General features: G+C 48.0%; 1 protein-coding gene across 1 annotated transcript in view; it reads right to left on the reverse strand.

Moving 5' to 3' along the window:
- Positions 1 to 14,507, reverse strand: part of sorcs2 (sortilin-related VPS10 domain containing receptor 2) — an 88,031-nt gene that overhangs the window by 29,820 nt on the left and 43,704 nt on the right. Inside the window, 2 exon segments of the mRNA XM_067261145.1 lie at positions 12,866 to 12,935; positions 13,790 to 13,857. Coding sequence (XP_067117246.1) covers positions 12,866 to 12,935; positions 13,790 to 13,857 — 138 coding nt within the window.

Consider the following 14,507-nt stretch of genomic DNA (forward strand, 5'->3'; position numbering starts at 1 on the left):
GATACCCCTCTACTTCAGACACACACATACACTTTACGACCTTTGTTGCCTGAGGGTGGATAGTGGGGGGGGGGGGGGCGGGGGGTTCTACAAGCCCATGTGGTGGGTGTCTGTCTGCATTAGGCTCAGCGGAGGGGCACAGGGGCGAACAGGGGAGGGTCACGGCGAGGTAAGCAGACTCTCGTACAAGGGGGAGGTCGTCTGGGACCTGCCTGTGGCTTTGACCTCTCGGGGAGCCCAGGGCTGTCTGGGAGCGGGCCTCGGCTTTGCCTGGTCTCTCTCCAGCTGCAGCCTCTCTGTTGTCTACCTGCCGTCATTCTCTCGGGACCCTTAATGTTCCGTGTCTGGGTACGGGGGGCGGTGTGTCTGGGTGCAGGATGCCGAGGTTTTTTTTTTGTTATTGTCGAGGTGTTCCTCCGAACCTCCCCTCTTGCTCTCTCTAACTCCCATTGTAAGTCTTTATCCATCCTCCCCCCTCTCTGCCTCTCTGCCTTGCTTAAGTGCATACCAGGGCTCTGGTATTGCTACAATCACAGCAGGAAAAGTCCCCTTCTCTTGCTTCAGAAGTAATATAACCCCGTCTATACCAGAGGATAGAAAAAAATGAGATTGAGTGGCTGGGGTAAAAAAGAGAAGGTTTGATAGCTCAATCTCTTATGGTGACAGGGGGGTTAAAAGGGGGCATGTCAGCCACTCAACACACCTGACCTTACTGTCCACAGAGCGCCGCAGAACTGGAATGACCTGAAACCATGGAAGCCACGATTCACAGGATTACATTGATTTATTCTGAGATTAAGGGAATGTGCAGATTTAGAGAGATCTGGTCAAAAAGGCTTAACCTCCCATGGACCTCATTTTAAATTGTACATTTACATTTTAAACACTTCTCAAGTATAGTATTACCATTTATGTTTTTGTATTTAATACTATAGAAGAATAATCTTACTGCATGGTATATGGACAGTATTGGGTTCTGTAGGTCGTATTAACACATATCACACAGGCATATAACACGGACATTACCATATATGAACAATATTACCGTGAATCAGATTTAGGCACAACGACAGGAAACGAGGAGCCATATCTCCTTGTCCCTTTGAACCCAAGGTCGCTTAAATTGTAATCTTCCTAGCTTGAGTACCTGTCAATCATCCACACAGGATGATGGTACCTCATCCATCCTCAGTCAGGATGGGACAAGTGTGGGCGGGACTGCTACAGTCGTTGATTTTGAGGTGAGATTGGTTCCAGCTGCCATATTTCACGTCCCATAATATAAGGCCTTAATCAATACAGCTATTATACACACACGCATACATAAACACCCACACACACAACCGTGCGTGTGGACACGCAGACAGTACAAATGGACGCCATAAGCAAACACACACACACACACACACTATGCTGGGCCATTGCCAGTTCCCTGTCTGCCAAGCCATCATGCCTCCAACTAGTCTATTTATTTCTGTTGAACTGCATTAACGTTAATTGCCATTTGGGTGCCTTAAATCAGTTCAATTAAATCCCTCTCTGCCTTGCCCATGGGGTATATCGGTTTCAGCTAGATAGACAGATGAGATGCAATAGAGATGGATGGATAAGATGGGAGAATGAGAGGGACAGAGCGAGATAAAAGATAAAGAGACAGGAAGAGAGCGACAGAGAGAGATCGAGATCCAGACAGACAGGAAAGCCACTTTGAGGGGCACCGAATGTGGAGTTAATACGACTGCAGACGTTTAAGGCAGCAGCAAAGCCAAAGGCGGTGAGAGAGAGAAGCCGTTGTGGAAGAAATTGGGATTTCCTGTGTGCTTACATTAATCACTAATCAATAGAACTAGTCATTGGATACTAGTTAGTACGTTTATCATGTAAGCTTGCTATTAATAACAGTATATTGTGTCTATGTGTCAGGTTAATAGATGTTTGGGGTCAGGGAGAAAGTACTGGCTAAACGGTCCTTGTCATGACTACAAGGAGAGCTCCAACTATGACAACTCTCTAGTGTGAGACTTGTCATGTGTTGGGAGCAGTGAATCTTTCCCTGAGAATGTTGTAACGTCATTCCTGCCTGACTGTCACAATCTATGTTTACATTCTTGTGCCCTATTAAAGAGGGTCCTTCGGCTTTCGGAGCTGAGAGAGACCTGGTTGAGACCTAAGCTTGGTGTTGTGGTTGTCATTTATGGTCAGAAGACTGGTTTCCTCTCCCAATCTGCAGATTGATAATATTTATTGAAATCCAGAACTCAACTGAACTTAGTCACTCCGTTTATGAAGAGACGGACAAAACACTTTCTTCATCACCGTGGAGTGACGTGGCTGGTAATAACCTCAGCTGGACGTGTCACCGTCATGTTGGGTCGGCAAGCAGTGCTGGAGAGGTTCTGGGGAAGTTCTTCAGCTGATGATGGAAACGAAGGGAATCCAAAAAGGTTCCGATTGGGTGAGCAGAGGAGGGAGGCGGTCCTAGGTGCTCCCCTGCCGTCTGTCCAGCGCAGCTCTTCAACAACACCCCGGAAGGATAACCGCTGTGAAAGGGAACTCTCTCTCTCACTTGTTTTCCTCTCCCTCTGTTGCTCTCAGTCGCTCTCCCCGTCTTCTCTTTCGCCCTCAAACGCTGTCTCAAATTTCCATTAAGGAGAAACAAATGATTGAATCCTGAGGTCGGAATGAGTCATGGGACGTCGGCCATATTGAGAAGTACACATCTCGCCAATTGCCTCAAAATTGATTTGCTGAGTGTGGGATAAGGGTGAGAGAGAGAGAGAGAGAGAGAGAGAGAGAGAGAGAAGAGAGAGAGAGAGAGAGAGGAGAGAGAGATTGAGAGATTTTGAGAGAGAGAGAGATTGAGAGAGAGAGAGAGAGAGAGAGAGAGAGAGATTGAGAGAGAGAGAGAGATTGAGAGAGAGAGGAGAGATTGAGAGAGAGAGAGAGATTGAGAGAGAGAGAGAGAGAGATTGAGATTGAGAGAGAGATTGAGAGAGAGATTGAGAGATTGAGAGAGAGAGAGAGAGATTGAGAGAGAGATTGAGAGAGAGAGAGAGAGAGGAGAGAGAGAGAGAGAGAGAGAGAAGAGAGAGAGGAGACGGAGAGAGAGAGAGAGAGATTGAGGAGAGAGAGAGATTGAGAGAGAGAGAGATTGAGAGAGAGAGAGATTGAGAGAGAGAGAGATTGAGAGATTGAGAGATTGAGAGATTGAGAGATTGAGAGATTGAGAGAGAGAGATTGAGAGAGATTGAGGAGAGAGAAGAGAGAGAGAGAGAGAGAGATGAGAGAGAGAAGAGAAAGGACTGTGAAACAGAAAGAAAACAGTCTTGAAACACAGCCAGGTTGCATCTCAATGATTGGCTGTCTGACTGGCTGGCTCTCTGGCTGGCTGGCTCGCTAACTCGCTGGCTGGATGGATGGCTTACATCTGGTCTGATGGGAGAAGCATCTCCTCGGCAACCGAGGAGTGATGGCTATTCATTTTGTTATTAATCCAGGCGAGCTGCAGGCCTGTAATGAAGGGTGGAAGGGGGTCTCGCGGTTGAGTAATGCCCCAGGCTAGCGTACATCTTCCCATCAGCCAGGGCCACGGTGAAACCAAATCAAGTTCTGCTTCTGGTCTGAAGAGGATTATCCAAATCCTCACCGACCTTTTGATTCGCAGGGGTGGAAGAAACACTCCTTTTTTTTCATTTCCAAACGTCGTGAAAACTGACGCCAAACAGATCATGAGGGAATCCCTCCTTCACTGTTTGGGACCTTGTGTCATTTTATCAAAAGCTTTTTACAGAGCATGATGACATCCATCGTAATGGTATTAAGCCCCATTTCAGTCTGAATTAAATGCCTGTTTTCCAAAACGTATCACACATGACGTACAATCGATCCATGACTGTCCGTGTTGATGTGTAAACTGAAAGCAGGAAGAATATGACTTGGCAAACATCATGGATTATCCATCCTAAAACTTTCTTTCGAATTCTGGGACTTTTTATGACAGAGCCTTAGTGTCGCTGGTGTTCCTAGCTTCCCTTTGTGACACGAACACACCAAGAGGGACACACCAAAAAAATCAATGTAACACTTCTGTTTCGGAACAGGTGCAAGCGGATTGGTGGTGAGATGTGTGTGTGCGGGCGATTTCACACCTCCAGCATATTCACACCCTTCAGACTCATGCTTGAGGCGGCGGAGTGGCACACACACACGCAGCACACACATGCATATGCACATGCCAGTATGTGGCACTCGAGCAGCACACACACACACACAGAAACGACACGCGGACGACATACACACAACTCCCGGACAAGCCAGCCACACAAAACACGGTCACGCCACGACCCCCTTCTCACTCGGGTTCTACTGACCTCAGAAATGCATCACGGTCCAGTGAGTCACAGTGGATGGAAGCAAACAGAGGCAAAGAGAGAAAGACAATCTTTCTGCAGAACATCATAAAGGGTACATGGATGGACAAAGCTGCCTGAGTGACACACAGATGTTCCCCACAGGCGATTGATGAATACTCTTGTCTCTTCAGTATGCCTGTCAATCTGAAACACAAAGGCCCAAAGGCACATACACACACATACATACGGACGACTGAGCGAGAGGCCGGGTATTGATTGAGGGCCTGTGGGGTGTGTTTTCGCCTCCGATTCGGCGGGGGGTTGCTGGGCTGGAGAGACGCTGGGATCTCGCCTCCCTGCCCCCCCCCCCCCCCCCCCACCCTCATATTTGAGTTATCACACCCACGGTGAGGCCTGACCTTGAAACTCACACACACACACACACAAACTGGCGCACAAACGCACACAGGCAGCCATGCGCACAGCACACATGCGCCGAAACCCTTCATTTCAGCTAAGTGCTAAAAGAACCCTATTCTCAATAATCACCAACATTTCTTCCCATGGTGAAATATGCATCCAATTTGCAAAGCCGGGGAACGCCCAAAGACACCCTGGAGTCATCCTCGTCATCTCTCCTACGCTCATGAACTCATATCGAGGTGATGAGAGACGGGATGGAGAGGAGTGGATCTGTGTAAGCCAGTCCCAAATGCTGCTTTAATTAAAACATCATTAAAACCCAATTTTCATCCTGCTGGGAAAACTCTGTTAAGAAGCGCAGGCGTTCCTAAGGGGGCTCCAGAAATCTTGTTAAGTCGTCACCGAGTTGGAGCAAAGGGGGCGACCATTATAATTTTGGACTGGGTTAGGAACAGGAGGGGGAGGGAGGGAGGGGCAGAGAAGAGAGAGAGAGAGAGAGTGAGAGAGAGAGAGATTCTGCAGTAGATCATAGCTAGTTAAGAGGGTGGAGCTCTTGGAGGATTTGACACCTGTTCAAACCACACAATAAACACTCAATTAAAGTTGTTGCAAGTGCCAGTAAGCATGAACCTACTTTCACGTGAAATTACTTACTATAAATTTATAGTGCTGTCTGAGAATTCCTCAGATCCTGTCTCCATAGACCCATGTGTTTTCTATTTTTGATAAAATACTCCATACGCTATTTACACAGGTGATGCCATTACGCATGGAAAACCCCTTTTTCACAACAGTTAAAGTTACTTCTGTTATTGTTTGCGAGTTGCCATGGTCACGCTGTAGCGGAAGATCTTCTGGCAAGGCCTTCTTCTACACAGAGTCTCTGATTGGGTTCTTCTACACAGAGTCTCTGATTGGGCAGCTGCAGCAAGGGCCCCAGATGACGTCTAGCTGGTGTGTGTAGTCAGCTCTGGCCCCCGGCCTCTAGCACCCTCTACAGGCTCTCTGCCCAGACCACACAGCCTGGACCAGGCCTGGCATGGGCTCCGTCACTGGACCACGCTGGCGGCCATTTTGAATAGAGTCCATATGGGCTTTTTGTGTTTGGTTGAGATAGCCGGTTGACCAGTCTCGGCTAAGCACTGAATGCCAGGTCTTTTTCTCAGTGGGCTGTGGAGTGTGTGTCTCTGTGTGTTTGTGTGTGTGTGTGTGTGTCCGGGAGAGAGAGCTTTAGCCTTTAGGAGGTTGGCAAGGTTTGCGATGGCAAGGCCCCTGTAATAGCTCTTTGCTCCAATCAAAGGGCTCTGACCCTTAATTCAATAACTCATTCCCCTCTCATCTACCTGACTCTTTCTCACTCAATAATTGTCTCTTTCCCGTCCTTTGCGCTACTGCTCGATATCTCTCTCCTCCTTCTCTGCTCATCCTCTATCCAAACTTCATCCCCCTCTTTTCCCACGCTCCTCTATCTGTTAGTACTTTGCTCGCTCCTCCGATGTTGTTCCTCTTTCTGGGATAGACATTTCCCCAAATGCCGTCACCCCTGGAGTAGATCGACCCGCGTCGTAACACGATAATGATGATTGCCTTACGTTAATTGTCGCTGCAGTGTTATCAGAAGGCCCATTGTGTGCGTCTGTCTATAAAAGGTGAGGGGAGTCGTAACTAAGTGGGCAGTAAGACTTTATAAAGAGCACTCTGTGACCACTAAAGTGTTGCCGATGTTGCAGGGATGCCAAGTCATGCCACTACTCTAGAGAGTTGGCAGGCCCGGGTCTGTGCGTGTGTGCGTGCGTGTGTGTGTTGTCAGGGTGCCTGTGTGTGCGTGCGTGTGTGTGTTGTCAGGGTGCCTGTGCGTGTGTGCGTGCGTGTGTGTGTTGTCAGGGTGCCTGTGTGTGCAGGACAGGGGTAACAGTGACACCTCTCTCTCCTTTCATGAAAATACCACTCCATCTCTTCTTACTTTCAAAGGGACAGCTCTTTTGTGAGCTCCCTGCTCTGAGATTAAACAAAGGGCAAGTTCTTCGTGGCCACTCACCTTTCACTGGAGTTAGCCAGACCGCTTGAAGCTGTGTAGAACCTCAAACAGATGCTAGTTTTGGAGAGTGAACACAAAAACACAGCCAAGCAACCCCCCCCCTCCCCCCCCCCTCCCTCAGGCTCACAAATACATACATGCATGCACACCCGTACGCACACACTCTCCTCTCTCATTCGATCGTTTGAACCAACAGGACTGTAAGCAATGCAACTGATAATAGGATGTTTGTCCTTGCTTTGCATGTGTGTGTATGTATGTATGTGTGCGCGCGCATGTGTATCTGTGTAAAAGAGTTGGTGTGTCGACGACACGTTGTCCACAGTGATTGCTTGCTGTCTTGAAAACGTCTTTCCTACTCCCCTCCTCTCCCCCTCTCCTCGTCTGGCCCAGTGTGACAGGATGAGGGAACGTGCCGCAGATACAAACCAGAGGATTAGGTATTTATTCCCCCTTTCCAAAGTTTGCACAGAGAGGAAAGAGGGCAGTGTGTGTGTTTGTGTGGGTGTGTGTGTGTGTGTGCCTTTCCAATTGATTGACCAAGGAGAGAGGACAAAAAGGGTCTGGGGTGTATGAATGGGAGTAAGTAAATGCCTGACCACAAACATAGGTTGCTGCCGATGCTAACAGGCTAACTAGTTTGCAGTGCAGGGCTAGGAAACCATTACACCATCAGTGAGACACAGTGTTATATTGTACACGGCAGCTCACATAGTTTTACAGTTACTGGCACACATATCAAAGTGTACTTGCCAGCTGTTTTTTGTGAATGTTCAGATCAGTGAATCTGGGTTACAAAGGTGCTAAGTCTGAGAAAAACCTTCAAAATCACAATGTTGTTTTTGGGCATATTGTGAGGTTGACTGGGTTGTAGCGCGGTTACTTCTCAAAGGAGTGATGAGTCGTCCTCATGAGAGAACTTGTTAGAGTTACCTCATGGAAGTGATTGAATAAGTCTTCCTCTCCAAACCAAGTTCCTCCTTTTTCTTTTTCATCTCTTATCAGTTTATTTTTCCTCCCCCTCCCTCTTCCCCTCTTTATCTATATCTCCGCCTAACAGGGTCTCATTAAGATGAGAAACGCAGGAGGTTAGAACATCAATTATGCCCGTTAATGAAAAGGCATTACCTTCCTCTTTCTCATTTACTCTTTCTCATTTTGCCTCTCTAATAGCTTTCCATCCTGCTCACTTCATAAACCTGTGTGTGTGTGTAATGTGTGTGTGTGTGGACCTGTGTATGCATGCGTGTGTGTAGCGGCTCGACTGCTTAGCCGCTGTCAACTGAGAACAAGCAGCCGGCGTCACACCTCGTCATACTTCAAACAGCTTCAACAATCTCAAACAGAACACGCTCCCACAAGAGAGGCTGGAAACATCCTGGTCCCCAGGAACCACAGTCATACTTCCTGAATCCCCCGTCCACCAATCCCACTCAAGATTCCAACTGAAATCCGCTTTTTAGGAAGTCTGGGATCTTCCAATGAATGTAAGTTATGCACCAACTTGCCAAGCCAAACCCTTTATCCTTCTTAACCAGATGGATCCCACATGTTGCGAGCCTGCTGGCAGCAGCAAGAAGAAGAAAAAACTACAAATCCCATGTGTAGTCCAATTACTCATGTTATGTCAGTGCTGGTGGGATTCTACACTGAGGTCCAGTACTTTGGTCACAGCTCAAGCTTCTCTCTCTTTATCTGTCTCCATCTTCAGATTTCATTTCATTATTTCTCTTTCCAGGTCCCTGTTTAGACAGTTATTCTATCTCTCCCTCACTTGCATCTTTCTTTCCTGATCTCGTTTTTCTTTCCTTGCCTCCACCCCCCCTTCTTTCTCAGTCTTCACTCTCTCTGTCTCACTATCTCTCTCTCTGTCCCCCTCTCCATCCCTCCTTCCCTCCCTGCCTGGTCCCAGCTGGTCTGCAGCTTGGAGCCCTCTGTTTCTCATTCCAGGAAGAATGTCCGAGGAAATGTGAAACTCCTTCCAGATGGCTCTGAGCTCAGGCCTGTTCAGCCAGTGTGAAAACGATATGCAGGCCAGCTCTAGGGTAGCTTGGTCTGAGAGAACACACACGTATATCGGTGACCACACATTTTAAAGCATGTGTTGCACACACACACAGTCGTCGCGTCCTAAACGGCATGTGCGAGGCGCTTAAACATCCGTCTTATTTTCCAGTTCATTTTGAGCCCCGATCAGATAGCGAAAGCCCTCTACCCATAATCCCCTTCCCCTCTTTCCCCCCGTCACTCCTCTCTTCTTCTTCCCACTCTCTCCTCCTTTATCGCTCGCTCTCCTCTCCTTCGATAATGATGACATCCCTTGGCAGACTTGTCCTTCAAATGATAACAATACATGGAGAGTTTGGGAGTTAATTCCTTTGGCCAGCAGTATTGTCAAATGATTTATGACTTGCAGTCCTGTCTGGCTTAGAAGGAGACTTCCTACAAGCAGCACAGGTTAAGCAGACAGAAACTAACATGTGTCTCTTCTATTGGTTCATATGGCGACTTGGTTCAGAATTCAGGGTCAGAGTCTATGTTTTTTTATTTATCTTTCAATGAAAGTGATCATGTTTCAAAAAACCTGTTGTCGCCGTCCCTCTTTCTCTCTCTCTCTCTGTTTCTCTCTCTCTCTGTTCTGCACTCCTGAACTCATTAACACCTTCTCACAACCCGAGCTGTTGATTCAGTCAGAGTTAATATGCCGCTGTCTTCATCATCATCCTCATCACCCTCAGCTTGCCATCAGGCTCCTGTCACTCGTTATCGCCCTATCCTCCGCCAAGAGTGGGTGGCGCGCTGCACTCATCTTCATCCTCCTCCTCTTCCACCCACAAGCTCCATATTGTGCCTGCGATTGAGGTCAGTCACATGTCTGACAACGACGGTTGTGACGATCCTCAAATATGGAGTTTGCAAAGTTTGCAAGGTGACTGGAAACTCAAGAACACAAGCCAATTATCGACGTTTTCTTTTTGCATTGACAATACCGGGAGAGCAATATGGTGGTGTATTGTGGTACTTTTGAGAACACTTCACTTCTCCAGTTTTCTATAAAGTTTACTTTCGCAAATACTGCTCGAGGCAGACTCGGGTCACATACATCATTCAGGATTCAAAGACTGTAGTGCTGGCTTGGCCCGCAACAAGTCTAACCTATAGATTCTAGCTCTGCTTCTCCTCTGTTCCCCGCTCGCCCTCTCCACCTACTCATGTCTTTATTAGGGAGTATGCTCTCTCCCTCTCTCTTTTTCCATCTCTCTGGACAGTTGCGGTTCTGTCTGCGTTCTGTCTCTCAATTATCCCTGGCTGAGCTTTAGCATTGATTTATGCAGCCCCATACCTACTTCTTAATATCAGGCAAACCCACCTGCCTGGGTTGGACACGTCTCTCCCCCTCTCTCTCTGGGCTATGAAATATGCATGGAGGACTGGGGCGAGATTGGTGGGGGAGAAGACGATGCTCTAGCCTCGATTAAGTATTTACAGAAACCACACCATCTGGCCTGAGAGAGAGAGAGAGAGAGAGAGAGAGAGAGAGAGAGAGAGAGAGAGAGAGAGAGAGAGAGAGAGAGACGAGAGAGAGAGAGAGAGAGAGAGAGAGAGAGAGAGAGAGAGAGAGAGAGAGAGAGAGAGAGAGAGAGGAGAGAGAGAGAGAGAGGAGAGAGAGAGAGAGAGAGAGAGAGAGAGAGAGAGAGAGAGAGAGAGAGAGAGAGAGAGAGAGAGAGAGAGAGAGAGAGAGAGGAGAGAGAGAGAGAGGAGAGAGAGGAGAGAGAGAGAGAGAGAGAGAGCGAGGAGAGCGAGGAGAGCGAGAGAGAGAGAGAGAGAGAGAAAGAGAAGTAAAGGTGGTAGGAAGGAGGGATAAGGGGAGATCTGGAAATTGAGCAGAACTGGACACGTAACTCCCTACTCATTGGTCATGGAGGACGAACCAGGGAACCCGTTTCTCAAACCGGCTTTTGAAATGCCAGGGTCTGACAGGGAAAAAAGACAAAGAGAGTAAGACAGGGCTGGAGGGAGGAGGAGGTGAGGTGTGAGTAAGCCGTGCATCTTGAAGAAGAGCGAGCACAGTGACAGACAACTGTCTGAAGTGTGAGCCCCCCCTACTGTTGTGCTCGATGCGCCGCCCCAGGGGGTCGGGGGTGTGTGTGTGTGTGATGGTCCTTCATCGTATTTCCTCATGTATTATGAAAACTTGAAGCCTCTGGGGTCTGTCTGTGTGTACGCGTGTGTGTGTGTGTACGTGTGTGTGTAAGCGTGTGTGTAAGCGTGTGTGAGTGTAAAAGTAGTGAACGGCTTTCTTTGGACCATCAGCACCAGTACAAAACAAGTGTGAAGAACACATGAATTATAAATCCATAGCATGTATGTGTGTGTGTGTGTGTTTGTGCAAGAGAGAAAGAGAGAGAGAGAGAGAGGTAGAGAGAGGGAGAGTGCATACAGGTTTGTGTGTGAGTGAGTGTGCTGTATGACTAAAATACATATGAGCAGCTGTACAATGACCTTCAAGAAGAAAAGTGTGTCTGTGCAAATGTGTGAACATACTAAAAGCATGGAGTGTTTTATGCACGTGGGAGTGGCTATTGCACGATGACTGACTCGCTTTGTTGCCATGTCTTGTCTCTATCTTTAGCTGCAACAAATATGTACGCCACCTGCTGATTGGTAGCTTTGACAGCTAACATGCTAATTCAATATTGGTTTCGGATGGGACATTGTGAGTCTGTGTATGGCATCTACAGGGGCGAAAATATTTTACCTTATTAAAAACTAAAAGATGTATTTGTTTCAGCAGCCTGTGGCAGAAAATCTAATTGAATAAACGTTGTGAGGCTGAAGGCAAATCAGGGCTTTCTGGGGTGAACGGAAGGATGAGGAGCGCGGGGAGGGGAGAGAGTGCCGGGGCGGTTCAAACGGAGGTTATCGTACTGGCTGTTGCTGAACACACTGGGAGGTTTGAAACCCCCACATTTTCTCTGTCTCTCTCACACTCACGAAGACAAAACCACTAACACATTCTCTCCCTCTCCATCTTTCTCTCACTCTCGCATGCGGACACACACGCTCTCTTTTACACCCGTAAAACACACACACACACACACTTTGGGTCTTTCTCTCACAAGTACACACAGCAAGGGATCACGGCATATTAACCGCTCACCGTTTCCCGTCTCACATCGGCCGCTGGCCGTCAACCGCAGGGAACCACTCCTGTCAGGCTCGAAAACAACCAACAACACGGTCATCGCCACGGAAACACCATCAATTATTGACCATGCCAGCATGAGGTTTCTCCTTTTACCTACCGTTGTGTCAGGGGGCAGATAGAGGAGGGAGAGAGAGAGAGAGGCGAGAGAGAGAGAGAGAGAGAGAGAGAGCAAGATGGACTAGAGTCACATGATACAAAGTCAGTGAGCGAGAGGAGGAGGGAAGGGGGGAGGGAAGGTTGAGGACAAAATAAAGAGTGAAATGAGAAAAATAAATGCCCACTAGATACGGGTCACGTGCTCCACCTCCAGTCATGAAGCAGGAACCTCGTCTTCCTCTCTGTTTTCTTCACCCGTTTCATCCGTCTCTCCTTCGTCTAACATTACATCATTTCATCCGTCTGAATCGATAAAGACCATGACAAATGGTACTGAGAGGGAGATACACACAGACAGAGGATGATCTATAGAGAGGAAGATAAAGAGGTACAGAGAGAGAGAGCAGAGCATTCTGGAACATGAACATTGTCACGAGACAGAGAGAGAACAGGTCCTACATTACTGCTGTTGGACATTCAGTCTTCAGACACCTGTGGAGACTGAGTCAACCCATTCCTAAACCATGTTTATTATTCTACTATTTTATACCATGAAGAAACTGTGAAATAAACACTTCTCAACATAAGCATTACCTGGTGGTTGACGTTACCTCAATCAAACCACATAGACATACATCTCAACCCCTCGCCTCACAAAGAAAGAGCTATTCTGGAGAAAGGGAATGTCCTATAACGGAGGGTGGTACAGCGCGGAGTCTTGGGACAGCCATAACAGATTCAAGTTACTGGAGCCAGAGACAACAGGAAAGTTAGCAGGCTGACGCCAGAGCAGTCCAGGTAGCCAACACTTTCGACACTACATCACCAACACATGGACACAACATCTCTCCCTCTGTGTCCCTCTGTTTCTTTCCCTTTCTTCGGAAGAAAAGGACAGAATCGGAATCGTGAGGATGAACAGGCAGACACACAGACAGACCAGCTAACCGCTATCACAGCCAGACAGAGGAACAGACAGACACACAGACAGACCAGCTAACCGCTATCACAGCCAGACAGAGGAACAGACAGACACACAGACAGACCAGCTAACCGCTATCACAGCCAGACAGAGGAACAGACAGACACACAGACAGACCAGCTAACCGCTATCACAGCCAGACAGAGGAACAGACAGACACACAGACAGACCAAAGTGACAAGATGACGGATGAGAAGGAGGGACGAGCCTGACCCTGGCGCCGACAGAAGTTTCTCTCCTTCCCTCTAGGCCAACTTCCCTCCCGATCAGCAGCCCTGCCCGCCGTCTTTATCTACGCCACCTGCCACAGCGAAGCACCAAGGCCGTTCATCTTCCCCCCCGCCCCGCCCCGCCCCCCCCACCACCACCCCCCACCGCTTGACCCCCTCTGGCCGGAGAACATCAAAGCCCCAGACAGGCTTGAGGACAGCGGAGGAGCCCAGCTCAGATGAAGGCAGTCACAGTGGTCGGTGCAGTCCGGGGAGGGCGGACATTTCCTGACCAAACATGCTAACCTCGCTAGGTGCTACAAACACTGAGGAGAAAAGGGTTGGAAAAGCTGCAGGAACCAGGGCCGAGATTGTTCCATTTTTTAAGGACCAGCTGTTTCCGGGCCCCAGGCGCAAACGCAACGATCAGTCTGTAAACAAACGGACGCGCAGCCAAGCTCACGGGACAGTCCGACTCACCTCCAGAGCGAGCTCTCCAGGACCTTGGTGGAGTCAGCGTGGTAGTACTTGGTCAGGATGAGGATGACCTGCAGGAGGAGGACAGAGGCAGGGTAAGACACACTGGCAGCACGAGACCTTCTCAACACCACTGCATCTTTACCCATTTATCACTTGACCCGAGAGAAGGGACAATAAGCACACACGTTTTTGTGTACAACGCTGAGCATATGACCTACAGGTCAACATATGTGTAATTCATGTGTGTTTTAATCAATAAGAGCATAATGCATGACATTCGGGGCCAGAAAAAAAAAAAGAAAATGACAGGAAGTTACTTCATCGATACCTTAGCATAGCGCAGTTTGCATAGATTCAGTAGAAATGCATAAATGTATTGTTTCATGAAAAAAAATACAGCATATTCTTTTTGTACTTCAAATGATATAAAGGGAACTTTGGACCATTCGGCCTCCCCAGATTCAGTTTAGTACTATAGTGCTGATAATGCAGTTTGTATTTGTGAGGGCACACAGAGACTATTACACTGAACAAATAGCTCTCTTGTTTGCCACTTTAATTTTAGAGGGAAATGTTTACAGAGAGCCACCCTCCCGTCAGCCTCGCCTCTACGCAAGATCAATTATGTGTTTTTGTTTCTGATGGAAAATGATTTCACAAGGCGCTGTTTAGGAATATAAAAACAAACTTGTCTATTCAAAACCAGTGCAGGGTATCA

The sequence above is a fragment of the Osmerus mordax genome, chromosome 23, assembly GCF_038355195.1.
Source record: "Osmerus mordax isolate fOsmMor3 chromosome 23, fOsmMor3.pri, whole genome shotgun sequence".
NCBI classification, from domain to species: domain Eukaryota; kingdom Metazoa; phylum Chordata; class Actinopteri; order Osmeriformes; family Osmeridae; genus Osmerus; species Osmerus mordax.